A 24,664-nucleotide genomic window follows, 5' to 3' on the forward strand; every position below is an offset into this window, starting at 1 on the left:
AAACACCATCTAACGTAGACACGGCGGTATGTACATACAGAACTAGGAAAGCAAACGAGAAAATACGGGTACATCAGAATTCTATTTCTTTTCTTCCTCCTTTGGTGGCTCAGGCTTGGGAGTGGCCAATTTGAACTACAGAATACAGTCAGTAACATTACTTCCGGAACTTATTGTAGTTAGAGTACGTACCGACTCTGGCGTCTTGTCATTGCCAGGCCCAACGGGCTCCCACGCCGCAGTACCTCCCTCGAAGTTTCGGAATGCCTGGGTAAGTTCGAGAGGCTCAATGACGATGCGCTTCTTCTCCTCGTCGTATCGGAGCTCGGTGTATCCAGTCAAGGGGAAGTCCTTGCGCAGCGGGTGGCCATCGAAACCGTAATCGGTCATGATGCGGCGCAAATCCGGGTGTCCTGAGAAGAACACACCGAACATGTCGTAGACCTCACGCTCGTACCACAGGGCGCCTTCAAACAGACCGGTGACACTGGGCACGGGGCTGGCCTCATCGGCGTACGTCTTGACTCGGATGCGGGAGTTGTAACGGACGCTAAGAAGGTTGTAGACGACCTCGAAACGCTGGTCACGGGTTGGGTAGTCGACGGCGGTGATGTCGGAGATTGTCGTGAATTCACCCGAGGTATGGTATTTGAGGAAGCTCATCACCGGGATGACGCCGGACGGAGGAACGTAGACGCAAAGTTCGTCCTTCCACACGGAGAACTGCTGGATATGCTTGGGAAGGCAGGACATAACGTACTGGCCGTAGCTGTGCAGGCTATCGGCCTTGTCCTGGTACTTGTCGGCCTGGTTTACGACGGGAGCGCGAAGAGGGCCCGAGGCTACACGAAAATAGTCAGTGAATTGGAGCCACTAACGCAGAAATACTGGAATTCCACGCTGAAATCGGTCATTGACATACGAGGGCGCTCTGCTTGGCGCATGTTTGGCGTATCAGTGCCAGCTGTAGTCGCCTTTGCTACCTGCTGCAGAGGGGTTGACGAGAAGGCACGGCAATTGCGGGATGACCGGGCGGCCGACCCCAAAGAGCGGCCGGTACCCAGCCGCATCAAAGAGCGAGAAGCGGCCATTGTTATCACAACAACTGCAGCACGAGGGGTGAGGCAATTGGGGGGCTGATCGAAGCGCGGGAGGATAGACGTTGTTCATCATCCAAAGGGAGCTTTTGCGGAACGCCACGTGATCACACTCACGTGAAGACTGACTAAGGTATTATGCAAACCACGCAAACACATGCAAACCCAACCCAACACATCAAAGCTTCAACTTTGATTCTCTCTTTGCCTCCACGCATTTCTGCTCCCCATTCGTGCCTTTCGTCCTTTACGCCGAGCTCCCCCAACCCTCCATTTCTCTCCTCCAACCTTTCCTCCACGTTCTCGTTTTGATCGACCTCCCAACCCGTTGTTCTCGGTGCCCGTCATTTCTGCCCCTTCCGCTGGTTAGGTAGATGGGCTTTTGACTTTACCGACAACCTACAACTACTTTCTTTTTTTCACCCTCGTGCCTCCATCACAGAATCTCAGAATCATGTCAAGTCGCCAACAGCTTGACTCCGTCATTGACGATGACGATGAGTTTTGGTATGTCTGGCGTGGCATTTTCAAGCATTAAACTCCTTTTCAATCAACTAACACTCATGGTCTCTAGCCCCCTTTGTATCGAAGAATTCGACCTGTCGGATAAAAACTTCAAACCATGTCCTTGCGGCTATCAGGTACGTCGAATTCCGCGGTTTACATGATTTTATCGCGACAATTCTCGCGTATATGTGGCGTCCGGGTTACATCTAACGTGACATTTCAGATCTGTCAATTCTGTTACAACAACATAAAGACGCATAGCGAAGAAGGGCGATGCCCAAATTGCCGGCGATCTTACGATGATAGCACCATTCAATATAAGGTGCCTGATGCGGATGAGTACGTTCCTTGCAAACGATGGTCCGGCGTTTTCCTGTTCTTGGCGCTAATCTATCTTGTTCCACCTTAGGTTCAAAGCGGACCTTGCACTTAAACACCGCAAAGCAGCTGCCGCGAAAAAGAAGGAAACTGAAAAGCGAGAAATCGAAGCCTCCAGCCGAAAGAATCTTGCAGGTGTTCGTGTTGTACAGAAGAACCTCGTTTACGTGATCGGTCTCAACCCTACAATACGCGACGAAAGCCAACTTCTTCAAACTCTGCGCGGGAGGGATTATTTCGGCCAATATGGGGATATCGAGAAGATTGTCGTCAGCAAGGCAAAGCCTGGTGGCAACCCAAACCAGGGCATTGGCGTCTACGTTACCTATGCTCGGAAGGCAGATGCTGCAACTTGCATCAGTGCGGTGGATGGCTCGCCAAATGGGGATCGGGTTCTAAGGTAATTAATCCCTACGCCTTTCATAATGGTGTCCGTATGCTAACTGGAACAGGGCGCAATACGGAACCACGAAGTACTGCTCGTCATTCTTGCGCAACGAGCAATGTCACAACCGGAATTGCACTTTCTTACACGAGACTGGCGAAGACAGTGACAGCTACAGCCGGCAAGATTTGTCCTCAATGAATACCTTGTCCAGTCAACGCTCAAACGGAGTCCCCGGCCCCAGCTCTGCTACCCCGCCGTACGTTGCACGATCCTCCGCACAACCGATCTCCCAAACATTACGACGTCAACCCAGCAAAGATGATGCCGCTAGCAATCGTTCTCTCGACGGGCCCGCTCTTCCGTCTTCAGCTAGCTGGGCGAACAAGGACTCGGCAATCAACCGAACCAGACGGGCCAGCCTCACAGGTAGCCAAGCATCGCAAAGCCCACGACCTGCTGTTGCCACGGTTGCGACATCTTCGGAGGATACCAAGCGCAATGAGAAGCCGCCACAAAGTCAGCAAGAGCACCAACAGACCCCGTCACCCTCGGACGCGTCATCCTCAATACCTCAACCCCCTCCATCTCAACCTCCAGCGGACCAAGCAGCTCCTTTGCTAGATGGTTTGGTAAAGGCTGTCAACTCTCCATGCTTCAAATTCGTCTTCTCGGCGGCCGGTCTGCCACCAGACGAGCTTGCTCTCATCGATAACCACCCCTCATTCATTGATCCATACGGCGGGGTTAAGCGTCGTGCGATGCGAGAGAAGGCGGAACAGGAACGCGTGAAAAGGGAACAAGAGCTTCTGCAGTCTGCTCCCGTGGAGGATGAGGGCCCTGAGAGTGGGAGTCTTCAACTCGGCGGTGAGCCAGACGATGCCAATCCTCCGAGAGGCCGTACAGGTCGCGATTCTCACGGTGCAATTCAACCCCCATCCCAGCAAGGCACAACCGCAAGCTCAGCTGTCGGCTCTCCTGTCTCTGCTGCTAGCCATCAATTCCAGGGCATCAATCTAAACAACCGCAGCCTGACCCCATTACAGCAACAGCAGCTTATGCTACTCAAGTCAGCTAGCAATCAACAGGCAGGCCTTGTCGATCCCTTACAATCTGGAATCAATCCAACTGCATTTGACCACGTCGCGCAAACTCGACAGGGTCTTTTGCAAAACCAGGTTGCTCAGCTTAATGCACTCCAGGCGCAGAGTCGTCAGAACTCTCGATTCTCTTTCACAAATGACGCCAGCTCTAAGAATCTTGCGAACTCTCGGATGCTGAACCAGCCAACGTCCTTGATGCAGTCGGGTACACCTAACCCACTCGCTGCACCCAGCCCACAGCACACTCTTGCAAGCAACTACTATACCAGTGGGGTTCAGGGCCCACCTCCAGGTCTGAAAACAGCAGGCACTCCACCTGTTAGTGGAGGCGGGATGTTCGCTCAAGGTCATGGCTTCACATCCAACACGAGTCTCGGATTGGGTGGAAAGCAGGAAGCCAACCCGGAATTAATGCGCGAGCTGCTGCGCAGCCGCAGTGGCACCAATGCAGGTGGTTTGCCGGGACAAGACAATAAGCGTGAGTTAATGTTTCCTTTCCTCCATCAGCACCAAACTCCCCCTCCCCTGACTCCTGTCAATGGCCTTCTCAGCTCTGTCTATGGCTCTCAGGCGGGGAACACCTCCGACTCTGGGGCACAGAAACAGAGGAAGAAGGGGAAGAAGCACAGACATGCTAACACTTCCTCCGGTGGAGGCGGTGTAGTAGATCTTGCGGACCCGAGTATCCTGCAGGCGAGGATGCACCAGGTCGGTGCGAATGCTGGTCAAGGATTGTATGGGAGTCAGGGTCAAGGTGGGTACGCCATGATGTATGGCAGCGGTTTCAACCGCTGGTGATTAACATCTCCCTTTTCACCTCATTGGATCACAATACCGCCGTTTGCTCCTTCTTTCTTGTCTGTTTTATGATGACTACCCTTTTTGTTTTGCATTTTCTTCACAAGAATTCTGGTTTTCTATTTTTTTTTCTTTGTTACGACATGATATCAAACTTTTTCTAGACGGGTATGGAATATGTGCTCTCATGGCCCGCATTTAATTCGATTTTCGATCTTTTTTTTTCGATGTTTTTCTGCACTACAACGAAGCATTTAGCAACGGCTCTCAAAAAACAAGAGACTTGGGCGGGGCGTGCCTTTGGCGTTTCTTTTTATGGATCAGCTATGATTGTTGTCTTTCTTCTCTTGTTCGTTTTTCACCCCTTTTATGGTCCATGGCGACGACAGGTTCATTGCATCTATGGACACGGCGTTCCGGCCCATCGTCCCTGCGGTGGCCGTCACGTTTGTTTGCCCATTATGCATCCGAACTGGTTTGAGCTATCAGCGTCTTTGGGGCCGTTCGATCTGATAATGGTTTTATGTACGTTAACCTCCCTGGCCCGGCTTTGATAAACCGAAGCAGGGTTCTATATGAAACCAATTTCTCACACATATTGTTCATATAGACATCGCCTCGTGTCCATCAGATTAAACCGATCACGGCCACTCCTGTAATTATTTGCCTGTCCTTTCGTATCTCGAAGCCGTTGAATATCTCGTCATAGCCTCGTTTCGTGTTCGGGTTACTTGTCCTGGTTTCCTTTGTCTTGTTTCTTTGCGATGACACCTCTTAATCCGTTGCGAAACCTGTTGTCGTGCACTCTTGACCTTATTGTCTCGGATGCTAACGTTTAATCTGATTAGTTGACGAAGAATTTCCGCCTCTTGGTGCCACACCAAAAGACAAGCGCTCGGTTGATAGCTTTGGATCGTTCATGCGATCGCAGTTGATGAGTGACTCTCAGCCTTTAGGCCGTTCCGGTACACCGAGTCTCCCACCAGGCCTGCCCCTTCCACAAGGACATTCCGTGTCAGCATTGTTCCAAGATCACTTCAAACCCTCAAGCCCGGGGTCATCCGTTTCTGGCCCGCCTCTCGGGTTGGAGCCTGCATCTCCTTCCGTAGCTGCCATTTCTCGGAGCTCCGAGGATGATGGAATGGGGTTAGAATCGAAGGAAGATCCCGAAGGCGAATCATCCTCTAAAACGGCTAAGAATGCGGGAGAAATATCTCTGGGATCCCCCGTGGCAAAGGCAACTGCTAGAGTTCGTTCCCAGCCAAAGGAAGAACCAGTCACCACTGAGACCAAAACCACTCAACCAAAGCTGAACGAAACTAAGACTTCCACATCCTCTTCTATCAAGGCCAAGCCGACAAAATTGGATTTGAGCTTCAACACTCAGGGCTCAGAACAGTTTTCGAAGGTGGAGCCACCATACCACATCCCGTCTGCTCATGCCGCCCCCGCGTCCACCGCTAATTCACGGCCCAATACGCCGTTGACCGCGGCTTCTCGAGTATCTGAGTCCCCAGCGCCTCGCCAACCTAGAGTCCTTCGTGTTATCGATACTCCAAAGGCAGAGACTCCACCACCTATGTCCGCTACTCAGTCCATTGCGTCCCTTCCGATTGGAGGGAAAGGCCGCTCGAGGCGGCCCAGTGTTTCGTCTCAGAGCCGTTCCGATACGCCTGGTGATCTTGGGTCAGAGGCAGACCTCTATGCCTCCACATCGGCTTCTCGTGCTAACTCTCCCCCTGCATCTTCCAGGATTGGCTCTGCACCAGTACGGGCTGTCACGAAAAGCCAAATGAAAAAAGAGCGGAAGCAGAAAGCCAAGGAGGCAGAGGCGAAGAAACAGGAGACTACCTCGGTGACTGAAGAGCCGGTGCAAGCCCCTATCGTTGGTAGGAAGCGAAAGACCAAGAAGGCTCCGGCTGAGTCGACCATTCCGCCATCGGAGAACACTACCAGTGCTACCAAGTCTGCTCCCCCAGTCAGCAACGAGGATAACGAGAAGCCTGAGCCGGTTAAGAAATCAAGGCCAGCTGAGGCAACCCCCAAGGAGCCTAAGCCCACGCCTCCCGAGGTGAAGATGCCTGCAGAACAGAAGCAGCCTGAAGCTTGGCGATCCAGGAACACTGTTGAGCAGCTACTGAAGGATGCAGAATCCACCGGTGCTTCGCTCAAGGATCTTTTCTCTGAACGCACGTCTCCTCTACAGGCGTTGCTATCACAGCTTCACAAGTCGGGTGCCCTGGATCTCAACAACCATCCTCTATTTAATCCTTCTAACCTCAACCAACGCTCCGATATGAAATGCACTTCGGACGATTACGAGGATCTGAAGCAACCCATCGAACTAACCGAGCAGCATCGTAAAGTGCTGCTGCGCGGGGAACCCATCCGGATGGGCACAGATTCTGTCTCGCTGAAGGATAGGTGTCTTATCAGCCCCCGTGGGTGCATTCTCCACCACCTATCCCCCGAGGAGGAAGAAAGATACCTTGCCCTAGAAAAGAGCATTTCCTGGGCTATCGATACCTTCCAAGAATACCCCGGTATTCCAATCACCGAGCCCGATGCCACAAACCGCGGCGGCGGTTTAGACGCTCTATTCGCTACGCCCGAGAATTTCAACGTCTGTTGGGTTGATGAAACATCCGCGGGGGTCTCAGTTTCATCCCCTACCTCCGGTCAATCCACAACCGAAGGGCCTATTTCTTCCATCGCGCCGAATATTCTCTCCGCAATGGAGGCGGACAGTACCCGAACCCACAATTGGGCTATCGACAATACCGCAGAGCTCATGAACGCGACAGCCACCTCAGTACGCTCTTTTGCTGCTGCCACAGCGAAGCATATGCTCGGTGCGGCGGGCGTTGTCATGGGTAACTTGCCCGATCTCGACGATGTCGTGGGGATGACAGATGAAGAGCTGCGTTCTTTCGCAGTCAAGTCGCAGAAAGAACTTGAGTCGTCGCGGAAGGACCTGGACGCTATTGATAAGAAGCTTAGTGCGTTGGTAAAGAGGAACAAGAAGCTCGCGCAGCAGGCTCTGGCTACTTAGTCGAGTTGAGTGCTTCGCTATGTACCATCACTTTTTTGTAACTTGTTGTTTTTTAGCGTGCATATGGGAGGTTCTGATTGTACACTATGTTTGAGTTCTTTTTAGCTGTAGGTAACCCAATTCCATGGTCTAATGGAGGCCTGATGATAACTATATACTATCAACCCTGTAATTCTTCACTCTTTCAAGGTCAACCTACCTGAATGCTGTACAGCCTGTATCATCACCACCCGTCAACTCAAATATATAAAAGCTCTCATTACTCTTATTCCTAGTATCTTGAACATCTTTGACGTTGGGAGGAGGACGTAGACTGTTAGGTGGTTTTATATCAGGACAAAAACCAAATTTGTTTATCAAAGATTGAACTGATAATTGGGAATATTTCTGATAGTATGTCTAGAACTGTCCTAGCAGTAGCCCTCCCTAATCCTAAACAGAGCACAACCAGACAGATCGCCGGGTTTAAGTCTATATCAGCACGCTGCGTAAATACATCCCGCATTAAAGTCTAAACCAGGTCCCCTATTCCTTTTCCAAGCCCTTAATCCCGCCTTCAAACTGTCTCAAATCATACTCCTCGGGATAAGTCTCCAAAATTCTCTTCAACTCTCCCATCTGCTCCCTCGCCTCATCCGTAAGCTCATCATAGACATCTTCAAACGCATACCGAATAGCCGGCTTCTTCTCCCTCTCCGCAGCCCCAAACTCGTTTAAGACCTCCTTCCGGAGGCTCGCCCTTGTCTCCTGTTCCATATCCTCATTCCACAACCCCTCGTTCTCAAGCCACTTCCGCAGCCTAATAATCGGGTTATCGCGCTTCTTCCAGTCCTCGACTTCAATGCGCGCCCGGTACGCGAAACTATCATCAGAGGTACTGTGGTGCGAAACACGGTAGCTCATCGCCTCGATTAGAACCGGCTTTCCGCCGTCAGAGAGAGCTAGTTTCCGGGCGTCGCGCATAGCCTCGTAAACAGCGAAAATGTCATTGCCGTCAACACGAATCGTGTCAATTCCATACCCGATACCGCGGCTGGCGATTCCATCGCCCCGGTACTGCTCTAGTGTTGGTGTTGAAATGGCATAGCCGTTGTTACGGCAGATAAAGACGACAGGGGCCGAGCGGGTTGCGGCGATGTTCAGGCCGGCGTGGAAATCGCCTTCGCTGGCTGCTCCTTCGCCAAAGTAGCAGGTGACGATGCGCGGCGGGGTGTCGGGGTTCTGCAAAGACTGGAGTTTCAGTGCATAGGCGGCTCCTGCGGCGTGTGGAATTTGGGTTGCGAGGGTTGAGGAGATTGTGTGCTGTAGCCGGCTGTTAGTATTGAATCTACTACCAATATATGGGGCTCAAATCGGGGGTTGCGGCGTACGGTGCGAGGGTATTGACATCCATAGTGGACGGGCATATTCCTCCCCCGTCCACTATCGTTGGCATTTGCGAAGAGCTGGCTCATAAAGTTCTTTAACGTGAAGCCCCGTTGTTGAAAGACGCCTGTTTCGCGGTACTGCGCGAAGACCACGTCGTCGGGGGTTAGGGCTGCCGCGGATCCCACGCTGATTCCTTCTTCGCCTGCTGATACCTGTCCGGGACACATCAGTACATGCCTCCGGGGAAAGTGGGATATACAGATGTGGCATACCATGTAAAAACTCAGTCGGCCCTGCCTTTGTGCCTCAAACATGATCACGTCCATAATGCTCACTATCGACAAACCCAGATTAGCCCGATGAACGACGGATTGTAACAATCGCGGCAAGGATAGAGACTCAGCCCACCAGTCAACATGTTTTTATACCACGTCAAGATCTCCTCATTCGAAACGTCCAGCTTCTTCCTTCCTGCATCCACCAGCACACCATCGGAATCCATAACTCGGTATGTAGGAATGCCCGACCCATCCTGCGGGTTGATGAACGCCATTTCCGTTGTGAATTTGCTATTGACTGCACCGGGGAATCGAACTCTAAGCATTACATGTCATCAATTAGCTTTTATCCTGAAGTTTTCTCAAGAAACGGCGGAGGAAATTGTGCAAACGTACCGATCCGACCCCGGACGCTGAGATATGGAAGTACTCCATCGCTTTGAGAGCGTGGGTCGGCAAAGCGGCCGCACAATGGGCGGTATCCGACGTGATAATGGCAGTAGGGGGGTCATTTCTGTGTGATTAATTGAGAGAAGAGGGGAGGAGGAGGGGAATGGGAGTGGGATCTTTGTATTTCCCCAGAATTGAGTCCCTTGGGGGGTGCGGAGAAGCGGTTGGCGTCGGAGGGGCTAGGCGTCGGAGGGGCTAGACGTCAGCACCCGCGGGTAGCCGAGCGGATTTCCTCCTCCAGAAACACCGCCCAATCGGCTTGTACTATATGTGAATATCCCACAAGGAACAAGTGAGGGAGTGAATAATGTTAAAAGAATATTAGTCATGTCCAATAATATACACTAAAGTGATCCAGCACGATTGACAGACATTTTCCAGCACACAACATCTACCAAAACAGTCTTCCTGCCCCCAGAAAGCTCCCACAGTTATAGGCATCGTCGTCCTAAACAGCTTCAAGAACAGTTACATACATTGGGGGTCCCCTGTTGAATATGCCGTTGTTCATCATTGAGAAGGACAGGAGGCAGGTTTGGGTTGTCACCTCCTGGCTTGGGGATGGGGAAGCCCTTCAAGAGATCTGATTCCAGCATCTCGCATACACTGGGATGGATCGTCGCTCCACAGGGAATATCTCTGGAGGCCCCAAAGTTAGGTGGAAAGCGTCGCGGAATCCATTTCCCTTTCTCGAGCTCTAGGCGAGTTGCGAACGGAAGGACCTCTGTATCGTATTAGAGCTGGTCAGAAGTAAGTAGCATTGGAAGGACGAACCTAGAATCCACCATAGCATAACAGAGATGCCACTTCCACCATGGCCAAACCGCAGCTTATCATGCGGTCTATTCACCTGCTGCTGGACATGGTATCCTTCTGTCCCTGGCTCGTCGTCGCGACAAAGGGATTTCCCTGCGGCTCTAGTCATATGGTCCACGTTTGTCGTCATAAAATCGAGCGTGCTCTCCGAGCCTGGTAAGTTAAGCACTTCCTGGATCATCCAGTGCAGTGCAATATCCGACAACAGGTGCTTTTGGTTCCGTTGTAGCCGCCATCCACCACCGACATCACTATGATTTCCAGCGAACCAGACTTCCTTCAGGTCCACGGAGTCTTTGTCCTTGTCGGCAATGTGAAATAATGCGGGCTTGAATTTCAGCCGGCGTTCATGGATTGAGACGGCGTGGCGGATGTGACTCGCTGCTGGGCTGGCAATGTACCGGTATGATTTGCGGAAGAAGGGAATCTCAAACTGGCCAACGCTGTTGACACAGTCGAAGAGACCGAGAAAATGAACGCCGACGTCGGGTCGACAGAAAGTTGTCTTGAACTTCTGCATGTACCGCTCTAGCTCACGATCATCTTGAGATTGAGGAACATTTCCTCGTGAGCTCTGATAACGGCTGAACGTGGACCAGGCAAATGGAACCATTTCCTCGTTTCCGCGAGAAAGAAGGCCGATGTTGTGGATCATTTCGGCGAGGAACCGTGCCGTGTATGCGCCCCGCGAGAAACCGAAGATATAGATGTGGTCCCCTGTGGAATAGTATCGCATGATAAACTTGTAGCCCGCGATAAGGTGCTTGGAGAAAGATGCGCCGATTCCCTGGTCTAAGAGGGCGCTCACTCGCGCTTTGAATCTGCTCCAGAGGCTCACGCCGCTGGAGGATTTTGATGAGCCAGTAACGTAGGTCAAAGTTCCAATTCCAGCTATTTTCGAACAGTGTCAGCCTCCATAGTTCTATGTGGTAACGGGTCAATTCACGTTGATAGTAGGCGTATTGCCCGGGCTTATGTCTCTCGAGTGCCTCATAGATCTTGACTATGTTTGTGTCCTCCTCCGTTCCCATGTACTGGTTCCCGGTTCCATCGAAGCAAAGGACAAGCCTACGTGGCTGCCCTGATGCGGTTGGAGGCCGACGATCGTGAAGCGGGCTATGATGCGTTGGTCCCGGCATTGTAGTTGAACCAGAAGCTGCTTGGACTTGGGTTGTCCGGCTCACTTTCAGATTCTTTAGAGAGGATAAAAGCGGAGCGAGCTTATAAGTTTAAGTCAAAGTCGCGGTGACAGGTGGGGGGGCTGCAGAGGACCACAGCCTGCGAGCTGAGCGCACCGCTATTGCTTTTTCAATGCATGCGGGCTCCATGACAGCCCGTTTTGGATGTCGATCGTAACACGCCCAGACCACCCGTTCCTTCGCGTGACGGTCACTGGAGGATAAGTGGACGCGACATCCTCTTCATGAGATGAGGTGTCTGCCAAGGGAAGCTAATATTCTCGTCTGGAACTGCTTCAGCACATTTGACCATCGGTGTGGACCTGATTCGTCGGATAGCTGAAGTTTGGCGATTCGTGGTGCTGAAAACATTCTGTTTGCGAGAGTCTGTTGAAAAGATCTTCATTCGACTTCTCCAGTTTTACGAGCAATAGTGCAATGACATGCAAGCATTGTATCTGTGGCGGCGGCTGTCACGCTGTGGCCGCCTGGTTTCTGATGATTAGCATGTTGTTTGATGAAATGAAGTCGCACCGCCCCCTTTCCTAGACCCCCATAGAAGAGGATCAGCTCCAGCGATCCTTTCCATGCTCAACCGACACGCAAGCCATGTTTTCAATGAGACGTTCCTCTGCATCTGACACAACGCATACTAACCATGAATGCATATTTTCACGCAAGGAGGCGTCATAAGGCTGACTAGTGTTTGGCAAGAAGCAGGTTGGGAGAAAAGGACGAGCTGGAAGAAGGTGGGTGGGTGATGGTTGCTGCCTGAGGCCAGTAATATCACGTCTCTCCGGCTGACCAAGTTCTCTTCATCTTTCCGCAACAATTGATGAGCATTGATGATTAATGTTGCTCAAAGCTCTGGTTGAGAAGCTGAGTCCTCGAGAATGATCCACCCTCGCCCCAGACTCTGTGTTCTTAAGGTTCCAGACTCGGAAATATCTTTCCAGCGTCGCAACGACTCTTCGTGGCAGCGATGAGAAAAAGAGGATGACAAAAGCTGCCCAGGTGGGTAGACGATGTTACGATAACTTGGAGACGTCAAGACGGCCTTATTTCCGTGACTGCGCAATGAATCCCGATTCAACATTTTGATATGTAAGCACACCGTCACCTGGCTTGGTCTACTTAGCCCCCGCGGGGCATCTCATAAAAAATTTTCGACTTCTCATCCAAATCCTGAGTCCACCCCAGCATTATGGCCTTGGCTCCTACAATTCATCTTGGCCTCAGCCCCCAGGAGCTGAAGGCGCCCGAGCCATCAGCTACCACAAACCCATTCGCGTCAAATCTGGGCACCCCTCGTAATTCTACAGAAGTAGATATGAGGAATGATACCCAAGATAATGTACAGGACTCACCTCCACCTTCCGCAGAACCGGATCCGGAGCCAGCTCAGCAGGTCTTTGAGCGGGCACCGTTGCCAGAAACTAGTCAAGTTCGCCAGTTGACTGTAACTACATTGATAGTCATATCAAATCTCGTTCAGGTAGGCCAGATTATCTTCCTGCCCAGGATAACATACTGACTTCCCTAGATGATTGTGAACTTCGCCGGTGTTGCTGGTGGTCGAAGTTTTAGCGAGTCTATGCACGTCAAGCAAACATACGCAACCTGGATAGCAGCAAGTTATGGGTATCATCTACACCAACATGAAAACACAGAGCACAGAGCACAAAACTAATAAAGTAACAGGCTCACACAGGGCACATTCGTCCTCATGAGCGGTCGGCTCGGCGACGTCTACGGACACCGTAGAATGTTACTAGGCGGCGGCGCCTGGCTCGTCGTATGCAGTTTCATCAGCGCGTTCTGCCATAGTAACTTCTTCGCCTTTGTCACGATGCGCGCCCTCGCCGGTCTCGGAGGTGCCAGTATCATGCCAAATGCAGTGGCCATGATAACTATCACAAATCCGCCGGGGCGTGTGAGGAATCTGAGTTTGGGGTTCTTCGCAGCGTCCGCTCCTTTGGGAGGGTATGCCTCTGCGCTTTTTCTCGGGGCGTTCATGGAGCATACCCATTGGCGGTGGTTCTTTGTCTTCGTGTAAGTGTTAGTTTGGCTACCACTTTGTTTCTAGCTGACAGAACGACAGGGCGTGTCTTGGGGCGGTGATATTCATTCCTCTCTGGCTTCTAAGCCGAACCGAAATGACATCTAGTCGAAATGAGAGTATCGACTGGATAGGCGCCGCCTTGGGAACAAGCTCTTTGATTCTATTCAACTTTGTCTGGAAGTAAGTCTACCACCCTGGTACATAAACTAGTAGCTAACAGCATCAGCCAAGCACCAAGCGTAGGCTGGTCAACCCCCTACGAAATTGGGCTCCTCATCACCTCCCTCATCCTTTTCGCCTTTTTTATAGTCTGGGAACATAAAACTCCACATCCCATGATGCCTCCAGAGATCTTCAAAGCACCCTCGTTTGCCGTCCTCGTCCTCGTCATCCTCCTCAACTACATGGCCGTCGGCACCGTCCTCTGGTACCAGCTCCTCTGGCTGCAAGACGTCTGGCACTGGTCAACCCTCCAATTCGCCATCGGCTGGACCCCCTTCGTTATTTGCGGCACAGGCGCCGCCTGTCTCGCCGCATGGCTGATCCCCCGTTTAGCCGCACAGTGGATCCTCGCCCTCGGAACCGTAACAATCATGGTCTCCACCGTGCTCATGGCAACCGTCCGCCAGGAACAGACCTACTGGGCCCAAGTTTTCCCATCTGTGATCCTCTTCGCGTTCTGCCCGGATCTCGTCTACGCCGCTGGGCAGATCATCGCCAGTAACTCGGTGCGCAGAAACCAGCAGGGCGTGGCCGGGTCCATTATCGGCACCCTGAACTTGTACGGGAATAGTCTAGGGCTGGGCTTTGCGTCGACGGTTGAGGTGCAGATTGCTGCGAAGACCGGAGATGCGATTCGTGGGTATCGCGCGGCGTTGTACTTCGGGGTTGCAATTAGTGCGGTGGCGCTTCTTCTGGATGTTGCGTTTGTGAGAAGGGTCAAGGATGAGCGCGAGGGGTGGGCCGAGGGAGATCAAGATGGAGATACAGCGATTGAGCTAGAGGTCATGCGGGGTCAAGCTGTTACAGCTACGGGTGCTCAAGTCTCATCCAGGCTTGAATCGGGACAGGCCGTGTCCGTTGTCCAGCGAGTTGATTGATTTGCTACGGAGTATGTACATACCAGGCACCGCACAAGTACCCGATCTCCACCAGGCCACCAACGACATCTATTCCATTCCAACACCCATGGACTAGTCAAGTCAAAACCTATTCGGATCTAGCAAGAAACAAAGTTGTTCCCACTGGCGCCAGTGTGGGTGATAACGCCAGCAAGCTCTCCATCCTCGTTGAAAACGACACGGTCCGCGCCAGGCGAACCGCCATTGTACACACTGCCGGAGCTCAAGATCGGGAACTCATAGTAGGTAGGGTCGACGGGGAAGTCGAAGTCCTCGTAGTTGTTGTAGACGTGGGGGTAGTTGTTGACGTCGTCACCGGAGGACTCGAGCTCGGAGCCCTTGTCGACGGCGGCGGAGACGGCGGACGACGAGTAGCAGACGCTGCCGCAGGTGTAGGCGCACGACTGGCGGGCTTCGATCTCAGCGGGGAGGGCGAGGGCCACCGAGCTGGTGAAGAGGAGAGCGAGGAGGGTCTTTTTACCCGTTAGTATATAGAAAATAAACAGAGAAAGGGGCTCCGATCGTACCTTGACTGGGAACATTTTGCTGTTGGACGGGATGGCCTGGATGTGGGTGTATCAGAGTAAGAAGAAACAGACAACTATTTAACCCTGAGATAACCAACGCAGCAGATAACTAAAACAATGCGCCCACCCCGAGGTTACATCGCAGCAGCAAGCAGATAAAACAGTCTTGGCGCATTGTCTCCTTTCCCCCCCATGAATGGTTCACAGAGCACGGATCGGCACGCAGGGCTCCCAGTCCTGAGGAATCGCGTCAGGGGATGCTCTGGGCGGCCCAATCACAGGACAGAGACCCTCCATGCAGAAAAATGATAGGGAGACCGTGCAGATCTTGGTTTCATGGCAGATCAATCTATTTCCCGCGCTGTGTTGTATCGAGAATCCTGATTGCTGGCGGGGGATGGCTATAACAGCACGTGTTATTCGGGCAGGGCGTTATAGGCGGTTGTCAATAACAGAACAGAGACATGGCTGTTAAATGCATATTGACACTATCCGGATCGAGCATATCCTCCGACCAGCCGGAGCTCTGGGTAATCCAGTCGATAGTACGATCCAAAGGAGATAAAGGAGAGATCCATCGCTGATCATTCCGTCGAATTTCTGTTGATCAGTACGGAGTAAATTCGTTGTTTAGCATCGCTTGCTTACCTAATTGCCTTAACGACTTAGTTAACTACAAGTTATTAACTGGAAATCAGCTGGAAAATATAACAAGCGTCATTCAATAATATAAAAAGGGCAAATGTCAATTTCAGGGTGTTTTGGCGTATCACGGCCTGCGCCGAGTTCTGAGTCTGGGTGGGTTCACGAAGAGAGAGTCAATGTAAGGGAGAAAATCCATGAAATAAATGATAAATAATGTAACGAATACTGGAGTAACTGGCCAAAACTAATGCTATACATGCCATACTTCATGTATCGATTGGTGTATGTCTCGGCATACGGCCCTAACCAGACACCCAGCATCAAGGAAGAGTCCAACAGCTCACGAGGCCAGCATCCTTGGCCAAAAATATGTAAAGATCAAATACTTTGGACAATATGACACTCCCAGCTGCCCACCTGCACCGCATCATCTCCAGTCGGCGCATCCCAGCCAGACCTGTCCGAAGTCCGAACGGTGATAATCTCGTCACCTCCAAAGTCAGGCTCTCTAGAAAATGAGGGACCCATTAGTGAAGTTTTCGCCTTTGCTACTGAAAACAACTTACGTGCAAAAGTTGCACTCGACATCCTCTCCGGATGTGTCGACCTTGGAAAGCTGAATTCCGTTGACGGTCTTTGGTCTAGAGTCGCGCAGGCATTCTTGTTAGTACTTCCTACTATCATATAGTAACATATTATTTATGAATAGATATGTATATATACTCAGGGTCGCCCGGATCGAAGGAGTTGTAGCCTGGCCGGCCTCTTGTAAAAAGGTCGCCGTCATCTAAACTAAAGCTGATCTGTTTTGAGAGACGTATGAGCATGGGAAGTGTATCAAAGTTTTAAAAGCATATTTCATGTCCTCACCTCTGTCAAGACAGGTTGCTCCTCGCCCATGACCACTGGAGTAATTCCAGCTCCATCAAACAACATGGAGGCAATGGCAGATGCGAACTTCATTGTGGTAGATTCAATTGGTACTTAGATTGATAAAGTAGCTGTGTTGGTTTGAGCGAGGACTTCAAATTGGTTTCTCGGTCGGATATGTAACGGTTGTTGTAGACCGGATCCAGCACTGCCTCTTTATTAAACCGTGTGAGTACAGCCTTTCCTTGGCTCTGGTATCATCCTTGCGAGTGGCAACAACGCTGCATGCATGTTTGCTGTTGGACTTGCTCTAACTGCCATTCGTTGAGCTCTCAGGAATCTCGCAATACACGCTGGAATAGGCAGTGATTACTTCCATCGCAGCTTAATGAAGCATTTCACCGCTCTTTGCTTTTACTTCCTGGCCATTGTCAATTGATAGTATATTCCGTCGGATAGTAGGACCAATTGAGTCTGTGTTGATGCTGTTCACCTAGCAATTTGTCGTGGATGCGCATAGAGATTGGCCTTGCTCCGATCGGTCAGGGTTAGGGCTAAGTCAACTCAGAGAATCCCTCAATACCTCCTGCATCGAGGTTTCGTGAATCCCGAATTACCTAGTAGAATATGAGTTAAGTAAAGTTGTATTAGGATGCATGGTGAGGGGGTGTAAAAATTAGACGCTGGAGCTGAATTAGGTATGCTAATCTGCTCTGCAAAAAGGCCATAAATTTGGTGTTAGAGACAACATATATATGTACATCTAGTCAAATCAACGAAAGAAAACTTATGCATATATCACCATGCAAAACGCCACCCCTTGCCGAAAACAGTTTAATACAAGCTGAGAAGAGAAGTAAGGTCCACACTATGCCGTGAACCCAGGCCTAGACAGCGGGGCTCGACCGGCTGGGGCTCTGGTCGATGGCTTTCCCAGAGGAGACCTCTTCGTAGTATACATAATCGTCATCTTCGTCTTCGATCGGCTGGCCAAAGAGGTTCCCCCAAACACCGTCCCAGAGGCCCTTTTTCGTCACGAGACCACCAACGAGAAGGATTGGCAGCTGCCAGATACTAGCCCAAAAAAGACCCCGCGCGGTACCATTGGCGCCTTGGTGCTTCCAGAACCCATATGCCTCTTTCGTCAGCCAGCCGTTAGCAACGGTGCTGCTAACTAAGAAACCATGCCCCAAAACGCCAATCCACCAGAGGCCAATGGAAAGTGGAAACATGAGCACTGAATACCGCAAGGCAACACGGGCGTTTCGAGCCGGATTTGTCCAGCACATCATCCTGTATCCAGCCCCTTTGTATTCCTCACGAATGGTATGGGACAGCGCGTTGAAATGAGGGAATTGCCAGGCGAACAGAATACCCGCAAGAAGCCATCCACCAAGACTGTTTTCGCCAAAGAGCATGTCTCGCCATGTGTCATGCCCTGTCGTTGCTGCTTGCCCTGCCGCCGCAACCCAACCCATCAGCGGGGGGATACCTCCCACCACAGCGCCCACCCAGGTATTAATCACGTGTATGCGCTTTAGTGGCGTGTACACGAATGCGTAGAGTGCGATATTTGCTGCAGATAGTCCCGTTACTGTGGGGTTAGTTCCCACGTATAGCAAGCCCAATCCTACAGCGGCTGTCGCAACGGCAAAAAGAACGGCCGCACGCCGGGAGACGAGGCCGCGGACTAGAGGCCTATTGCGCGTTCGTGACATCTGAGCGTCGTACTTTGGTTCAAAGACCATGTTCAACGTGTTTGCGCTGCAGGAGGACAGGAACGTCCCAGACGTCAAGTAGAGAAATGTCAGGGTGGAGGTTGAGAGGGTAGGAAGAGGTGCAATGGATGGATCGAGAGCAAGCAGGGACGATATCGGGTATATGCCGTAAGCGGAAGTCGTCGATAGCAGAATCAAGAATGAGAGACGGGGTTTGGTGAGGGCCAAAAAGGCGGCCAATTTGCGGCGGAGAGAGGTCTGGGGGAGTGTTGAAGAGAAATTCGACAATTGCGCAGATGCATCTGGCGGAATGACCGGTTCAGCGCCGTTGTTCTGAGCTGAAGCTTCCTTTAAACGCTTTCTTCGCCGATGGGGCAGCTCCGGCGTAGCCTCCGTAGGTGGTGTGCTAGAAATTGATTCTTCGCGGTTCAGCTGATTGGGTGTATTTTTCGGAGAGAGTGAGGTAAACAGCCCCGGTTGTGGTGTCAAGTGACTCTCGCCCTTATGTGATGAAAAGTACGACTTATTAACCGCTGCTGAAGGCGATTGTCCGGCAATGCTGGATTGTAATCGCGAGATCGGAGCGAGTTTGTTGACCGCGGGGAGCAGTGGGCGACTGCGATTAACGCATCTTGAACATAGGACAGACGAATCCCGAACCGTTCCGAGCCTCCGCAGAGACGAGCGGAGGAGGGTCATGACGGCAAAGGGCACACAGCCTGCGGGTTGACAGCAGGATGAAGTGTCAAGGGCCGTTGACGATCATGAAGCCAAAGCCGGGAGCCGGGAGAAAATGGTCGGCGCGGCGGCAGAGACCAAAAGCGCAACAACTTTTGGCAGGAACCACTCAGAGTCGCTCCATCGTCATCGTACGACTTCACCCTCGCAGCCCCTCTTCCCTCCTCTTCCCTCCTCTTCCCTCGCTACAGCTCTGACCCCGTCAGTCGCCATCAATCATGGACGCGATTCAAAAGACCCTCGTCGATCCCCTCCAGCCGTACCTCCGCCCTGTCGTCTCGGCGGTCCCGCAACCTGTCCACGATACGATTGTTTCCCTGATCGGCCCAAGCTGCCACAACACGCTCCTCGTCAACCTTGACCTCGCGCAGAACCCCGAGTGCACCTCGTTGGCTATCTCCAAGGCTCTGGGAATTGGTATTGTCGGCGCCAGTGGGATCGTCAAGGTTCCCCAGATTCTGAAGCTGATCCGATCCGGATCCTCCTCCGGCGTGTCCTTTGTGTCCTACGCCCTCGAGACCGCCAGCTTGCTCATCACCCTTTCCTACGGAGTGCGAAACGAGTTCCCGTTCAGCACCTACGGTGAATCTGCCTTCATTGCGGCTCAAGATGTGATCGTGGGAGTGTTGGTCCTGACATATGCTGGCCGTTCCGCGGCGGCCGCTGCGTTCATTGCGGTCGTGGCTGCAAGTATCTACGCTTTATTGGGTGACACTTCTATCGTTGACGCCGGTTCCATGGCGTATCTCCAGGCTGGCGCCGGAGCTCTGGGTGTCGCCAGCAAGGTGCCCCAGATATTGACCATCTGGCAGGAAGGAGGTACCGGACAGCTCAGTGCTTTCGCGGTATGACTATGGATTCCAACTACACATAGAAAACGTGCGCTAATTGATACTAGGTCTTCAACTACCTTGCCGGCTCTCTGTCGCGTATTTTCACCACCCTCCAGGAAGTTGACGACAAGCTCATTCTGTACGGATTCCTTGCCGGTTTCTCCCTGAACCTCATTCTCGCCGCGCAGATGCTGTACTACTGGAACAGCCCCGCGCAGTCCAAGAAGCAACAGACAGCACAACCGAAACCAAAGAAAGCTCAGCGCAAGCCCGAGGCCGCTCCAGCGACCAGAAGAACAGCAGCCTCTCCATCCCCGAAGCCGTCCAACAAGACACCCACCACTCGCCGACGCGGTTAGATGCGGTCTGGGCTTTTTTGTCTTCTCAGTTTCACGTTTAATATATATCCGTTTAATTCAACCAGACGAGCGTGAAGAATGAATTGTTAGGATAAACACGCTTATCCTGAGCTTTCCGTTTATTTCCGTCTGATTTCCGTCTCTCATCACCGCAGTGCTGGCAGTACACCCGTAGTCATATACCGTAGAATCTCATCCATCGGTACCAACGGCGAAGCAGGCGCCTGGTCCCCAGCCACACCAACCGCATTGTCACCCCCAGCATCCTCCGACTTCCCAAACCCACCAAGATCCATCTCATCCTCCTCGTCCTCTTCCTCACTCTCCTCATCATCCTCCAAAACCCTCCGCAACCCCAACTCTGCCGCAACATCCTGCACCCCGCGCTCCCTCTCTTCCAATGTAAAATTCCCTCCCCAATTCCTCTTCCTCGCCTCCGAGTTCGCCTCAACGGGCGCCCACTCCCATAACGCCGCCAAATCTCCCTCGCTCAGTCCACCCCCGTTCCCATTCCCGTCATCAACCATACCCACCCCAGTAGTCCCAGGAGTGAAGGGCGGCGAAACAATATCCGCCTTCCGACCGCGCGCAACCCAATCCTCAACCCTGGGATCAAGCTTCGTGCGCAGCAGCTGCTCGAGGATATTCCCTTGCGTGCGGGTTGGGAAGTCGGGCGATGGGTACGCGGATATACTTCGCAGCAGGTCGTGGTTCTCGGAGAGTTGCGTGGATAGGGATTGGAGGTTTGAGGAGATGATGCTTGCTTGGGATTGGAGGGAGGGCCTGTTTCACGTCATTAGCAATTATCGTGATGTTGTTAGCTTGGTTGGCTGGTTGGCTGGTTGGTTTATAGCCGGGGCGGAACGGAAGAGAGAGAGAGAAAGAGAGAAAATGTGGAGAGGGTCTGAACTGGGCTTCGTAAGAGAGGACGCACCATGATGGTAATGGGTCGGACTGGTTTAGACTTGTGATTAGGGAGCCCAGCGAGTGGGTGAGTTGGACGAGGCGTTGGCGGGATTGTTCGAGGGTTTTTATTTGGTCGGGGGATGGGGTTGTCATTTTTAATCCTTTCCTTCCTTCTTTTCCGGGTTCTCCTATATTTGGGGTTTCGCGTTCTGACTCCCTTGGTCGGTTAATGGTTGATATGGCGTGGGCGTGAGTGTGTTGCGTTGCGAAACGGCGAGTCGGAGAGGAAGAGGTGAAAACAGCTGCGGGAGCTTAAGCCTGCACCCGCAGTCGCACCACCGAGATCTGGATCGACTCCGCACGCACCAGTAAACATGGGATGAGCGTCTGTACTACTACTACCACCGCCCATCATAAGTGACAGCTGAACTGAGCTTTACCAGTGGACACTTCCGCCCGCACTGCGATAAATTTAGATCGTATATTTCTTGGTTCTGCTCTCCTGACGGTCTTGGTATACTATTAATATCCTCTACTGGCTTGGTATGCAGTAGGCTGAAACGGGGTGGGCGCGTAGCCGTTGGGCGGGTGGGTATATAAAGAGTCAGCCCATACGGAGATGTTTACCCTCTCTTCTTTGTTCTCCCTTTTTTATTGTATGTGAGCATTTGCTTACTCTCTTAGCAGCATACGGCATGAACAACTTGAAAGAGATATTGTGCATTAACGAATTAGTCTTCGAGGGGTATCTATTCAACAACCGGTTCAACAACATGGCATGAGATGGTTATACGCCAGTGTGACTGGGACACAAACACAGACACGGGTATATGATGGCGACGCATCAGCACCAGCATCAAGAAACGCAACAGCAGCGCCGCATACGCAAAGAACAGACAAGTCGAGGCGCTAAGAGACAGTGAACAAGAGGATTTCATGTTCGAACATGACTAAGACAGGGAAGAGTATGGGGGAGATCACATCTCAATGGAGGATTGAGCAGAGGAGCCGTGATTGATTGATTGATTGCTTAATTAATAATCCGGCTGCTTCATCTTCCCATTATTCGACATCGACGGCGGCGGTGGGAAATATGTTTGATGCGTCTGCGGCGTCTTTTCCTCAGGCGAATACACCGTCGACGGCGAGGCAATTACCGGCTCTACAACCTTAGAGTACCCCACGTTGTGACTGCGCCCATCATTGTCGACAAAGTCGAACCCGTACCCGGGGCCGTATTGGGGTTGTGGAGAGTATACCGCGGGCCCATACACACCCTGCGCCTGCGCGGGGTATTCGGTGGCCCATTGCGGGGTGCTGATTCCTGTGTCATTCCAGCGCGCGTGGAGGTGATTTGGCTGGCGGAGGCGGCGGGCCTTCTTGCGGCGGGAGCGGATGAAGAAGAAGCATCCGAGGGCGAGGAGGCAGAGGAAAATGACGAAGCCGAGGATTGGCATGGCGATTACTATGGCGAGATGCTCCTTTGACATGCCGGAGGAGATTAGGTCGGCGGTGGAGGAGGGGAGCAATGTCTCGACGAAGATTCTATCCGGGGTGATGGGGAATTCTACTTCGGTGGGGGTTTGGAAGTGGCAGTTATAGCGAATGGATTCGAGGACTGGGTTTTTGTGAGTAAGTAGGTTGGGAATGGAGATGGTGAGGGGGGTCTTACAGTTTGCCAGGTACATCTGGCTGGCTGAATCCGACGTCAGGTTATAGCACGCCTCACAGCTGGTGATCTCGTTGTCGGCAAATGTGGCAGTATTGCACCAGGACTCCAGGTTTTCACCAGTGGGGTTTTCCAGGTCATATGTGGCTGGGCCTTCTACTTGATCGCATGCGACTGGGCAAGGATTCGAGATGTTGGCAACTTGTTCCGGGATGCCATAAACGCACGACGAGAAGGCGTATCGAAGATTGTCTAAATGCCGCCTGTTAGTTCGACAACGGTTCCGATCTGATCCAAAGGCAGAACGTACAGAGACCCCATTCGACATCCGATTGTTTCGAGACGTCGTCGAAGAAAGTACTTTCCAGTTGACACCCGACGCAGTCCTTAAACTTCCTCCCTTTCGCAGTGGTGGAATATTCGCTATCCAGACAGACGATCTCCGACGGCAGTGTATCATTGGTTGGGCTGCAACTGCTCTCACATGGTGAACCTGGTGTTGTTCGCAATCCTGAAGAAAGCTGGGCGAGAAGGAGGAGGGCCGCCCATCTTGAGGCAGATCTGAGACGAAACCCCGACGAAACCATCTTGACGCCGCCAAAGGACAGCGAGATTCAGGGTCGCAGAGAAATGACTATACGCCGCTTGGCAAGCGATGGCTGGTTCTCTATCATCGAAGTCGAAGCCTCGTCCTCTCTAGAGAGAAGAAAAGCGAGCGAAGAGCGGGAAAAAAAAAAAAAAAAAAAAGCACAACGTAGCGTAGAGTAACAGCAGCAAGATAAGGAAGACGAGAGTCTGATTTCTTAAGGTGCGGAGAAATTCGAGTCGCACGGTCAGCGCCCGACAGGCATCTCGAAGTCGAACTCGAACTCGAGGACCCGGGATACCCTGGTACAAATGAAATTGATAAAAGGGCGAGTGGTGCGATCGAATCCAAGCTCAACCAAGACCTGACCGGTCAGTGGCCGTGGTTTGATCACAGATGAACGCTGGAGAGGATAAACAAGCGCTGCGTGGACGCTAGCGCAGGCTCGAGGCCCCTCACCGGGCAGGCCACCCAGCCAACCGATCATCGAGACATCGCCAGGAGCGAGCCGACGACGACAAGGGTCGAAATGTGACGGCGTGATGGGCGATTGGGAGTTGGCGGGGGTTGTGATGTGACAGAGTGTGCAGGACGACTGGCCGTTATCATTCGTAGATGGAGACCAGCTCGAGTCCCCTCTTCGCGCTGAGGTGGTCCTGCGCGCTGCTATTGGCGGAGGCCCAAATTCCCCTCGTGCAGGAGTCCGTGATGATCGAGGACACTCCGGAGTTCGGCATCCGTCTCATTGCCAACCTAAGGATTTCATATCCAGCGATGCTAGTGGAACGATTGGAAGACAGTGGTCGAGGTCTTGTGGCGGACGGAACTGTCACTCCAGGGCAGCCAGTGCCGCTGCCATAGTCTGCTGCCAGCACGGATAAGAAGATCTCCCCACGGGAAACGGCCGAGAATAGTGGGTTTTTGGCTATCCCAGAGTGGACTAGTTTATAGGAAGCAAGATTTGAAATTCAACGGCAGGGATTATTTGCTTAAAACCTGGCCGGCACAAGCTCCGTCTTGCCGCCGCTGTATCACGATATCCAAAGGTACAGAGTCACAAACAAACAGCCACCTAATAAACCATAAACGCCACTATGCAGGTTGTATCTTCGCTGGCGGCCCAAGGAAAGCAATATCGGGAAAATAAAGTAAAAGCAAATAATAACAGGACAAAGACGGCCCAGTTCGGTCATGGCTCTGTTCATCATCGTATCACCTGC

General features: G+C 52.1%; 11 protein-coding genes across 11 annotated transcripts; 3 read left to right on the forward strand and 8 right to left on the reverse strand.

Annotated features, from left to right (window-relative positions):
* Positions 1 to 81: 81 nt before the first annotated feature.
* On the reverse strand, positions 82 to 1,091 carry NUO31 (complex I 30 kDa subunit family protein; the record flags this gene model as incomplete). Its single annotated transcript, XM_041700131.1, has 3 exons — positions 82 to 135; positions 193 to 842; positions 923 to 1,091. The coding sequence occupies 3 exons, from the start codon at positions 1,089 to 1,091 to the stop codon at positions 82 to 84; spliced, it is 873 nt and encodes a 290-aa protein (XP_041553147.1).
* A 460-nt stretch (positions 1,092 to 1,551) lies between these two features.
* On the forward strand, positions 1,552 to 7,320 carry NOT4 (CCR4-NOT core ubiquitin-protein ligase subunit MOT2; the record flags this gene model as incomplete). Its single annotated transcript, XM_041700132.1, has 6 exons — positions 1,552 to 1,604; positions 1,672 to 1,738; positions 1,828 to 1,943; positions 2,014 to 2,382; positions 2,435 to 3,948; positions 5,117 to 7,320. The coding sequence occupies 6 exons, from the start codon at positions 1,552 to 1,554 to the stop codon at positions 7,318 to 7,320; spliced, it is 4,323 nt and encodes a 1,440-aa protein (XP_041553148.1).
* Positions 7,321 to 7,845: 525 nt separating this feature from the next.
* On the reverse strand, positions 7,846 to 9,478 carry APUU_21387A (thiamine pyrophosphate-dependent dehydrogenase E1 component subunit alpha; the record flags this gene model as incomplete). Its single annotated transcript, XM_041700133.1, has 5 exons — positions 7,846 to 8,622; positions 8,691 to 8,900; positions 8,961 to 9,022; positions 9,088 to 9,284; positions 9,363 to 9,478. 5 exons carry the CDS (start codon positions 9,476 to 9,478, stop codon positions 7,846 to 7,848), a joined length of 1,362 nt encoding a protein of 453 aa, XP_041553149.1.
* Positions 9,479 to 9,874: 396 nt separating this feature from the next.
* Positions 9,875 to 11,371, reverse strand: APUU_21388A (T6SS phospholipase effector Tle1-like catalytic domain-containing protein; the record flags this gene model as incomplete). The annotated part of the gene is made up of 3 exons (XM_041700134.1): positions 9,875 to 10,140; positions 10,191 to 11,123; positions 11,179 to 11,371. The coding sequence occupies 3 exons, from the start codon at positions 11,369 to 11,371 to the stop codon at positions 9,875 to 9,877; spliced, it is 1,392 nt and encodes a 463-aa protein (XP_041553150.1).
* Positions 11,372 to 12,953: 1,582 nt separating this feature from the next.
* Positions 12,954 to 14,572, forward strand: APUU_21389S (uncharacterized protein; the record flags this gene model as incomplete). Its single annotated transcript, XM_041700135.1, has 4 exons — positions 12,954 to 13,051; positions 13,112 to 13,462; positions 13,512 to 13,652; positions 13,699 to 14,572. 4 exons carry the CDS (start codon positions 12,954 to 12,956, stop codon positions 14,570 to 14,572), a joined length of 1,464 nt encoding a protein of 487 aa, XP_041553151.1.
* Positions 14,573 to 14,691: 119 nt separating this feature from the next.
* Positions 14,692 to 15,135, reverse strand: APUU_21390A (uncharacterized protein; the record flags this gene model as incomplete). The annotated part of the gene is made up of 2 exons (XM_041700136.1): positions 14,692 to 15,066; positions 15,121 to 15,135. The coding sequence occupies 2 exons, from the start codon at positions 15,133 to 15,135 to the stop codon at positions 14,692 to 14,694; spliced, it is 390 nt and encodes a 129-aa protein (XP_041553152.1).
* A 1,008-nt stretch (positions 15,136 to 16,143) lies between these two features.
* APUU_21391A (uncharacterized protein) lies at positions 16,144 to 16,728 on the reverse strand (the record flags this gene model as incomplete). The annotated part of the gene is made up of 4 exons (XM_041700137.1): positions 16,144 to 16,273; positions 16,332 to 16,406; positions 16,489 to 16,568; positions 16,636 to 16,728. The coding sequence occupies 4 exons, from the start codon at positions 16,726 to 16,728 to the stop codon at positions 16,144 to 16,146; spliced, it is 378 nt and encodes a 125-aa protein (XP_041553153.1).
* Positions 16,729 to 17,522: 794 nt separating this feature from the next.
* cox10 (protoheme IX farnesyltransferase) lies at positions 17,523 to 19,052 on the reverse strand (the record flags this gene model as incomplete). The annotated part of the gene is made up of 1 exon (XM_041700138.1): positions 17,523 to 19,052. The coding sequence occupies one exon, from the start codon at positions 19,050 to 19,052 to the stop codon at positions 17,523 to 17,525; it is 1,530 nt and encodes a 509-aa protein (XP_041553154.1).
* A 257-nt stretch (positions 19,053 to 19,309) lies between these two features.
* APUU_21393S (putative monosaccharide-P-dolichol utilization protein) lies at positions 19,310 to 20,283 on the forward strand (the record flags this gene model as incomplete). The annotated part of the gene is made up of 2 exons (XM_041700139.1): positions 19,310 to 19,936; positions 19,990 to 20,283. The coding sequence occupies 2 exons, from the start codon at positions 19,310 to 19,312 to the stop codon at positions 20,281 to 20,283; spliced, it is 921 nt and encodes a 306-aa protein (XP_041553155.1).
* Positions 20,284 to 20,429: 146 nt separating this feature from the next.
* Positions 20,430 to 21,342, reverse strand: med8 (RNA polymerase II mediator complex subunit MED8; the record flags this gene model as incomplete). The annotated part of the gene is made up of 2 exons (XM_041700141.1): positions 20,430 to 21,066; positions 21,218 to 21,342. The coding sequence occupies 2 exons, from the start codon at positions 21,340 to 21,342 to the stop codon at positions 20,430 to 20,432; spliced, it is 762 nt and encodes a 253-aa protein (XP_041553156.1).
* An 881-nt stretch (positions 21,343 to 22,223) lies between these two features.
* Positions 22,224 to 23,445, reverse strand: APUU_21395A (uncharacterized protein; the record flags this gene model as incomplete). Its single annotated transcript, XM_041700142.1, has 3 exons — positions 22,224 to 22,807; positions 22,862 to 23,110; positions 23,169 to 23,445. 3 exons carry the CDS (start codon positions 23,443 to 23,445, stop codon positions 22,224 to 22,226), a joined length of 1,110 nt encoding a protein of 369 aa, XP_041553157.1.
* Between the last annotated feature and the right edge of the window lie 1,219 nt (positions 23,446 to 24,664).

Source organism: Aspergillus puulaauensis, chromosome 2 (assembly GCF_016861865.1).
Source record: "Aspergillus puulaauensis MK2 DNA, chromosome 2, nearly complete sequence".
Taxonomy (NCBI): domain Eukaryota; kingdom Fungi; phylum Ascomycota; class Eurotiomycetes; order Eurotiales; family Aspergillaceae; genus Aspergillus; species Aspergillus puulaauensis.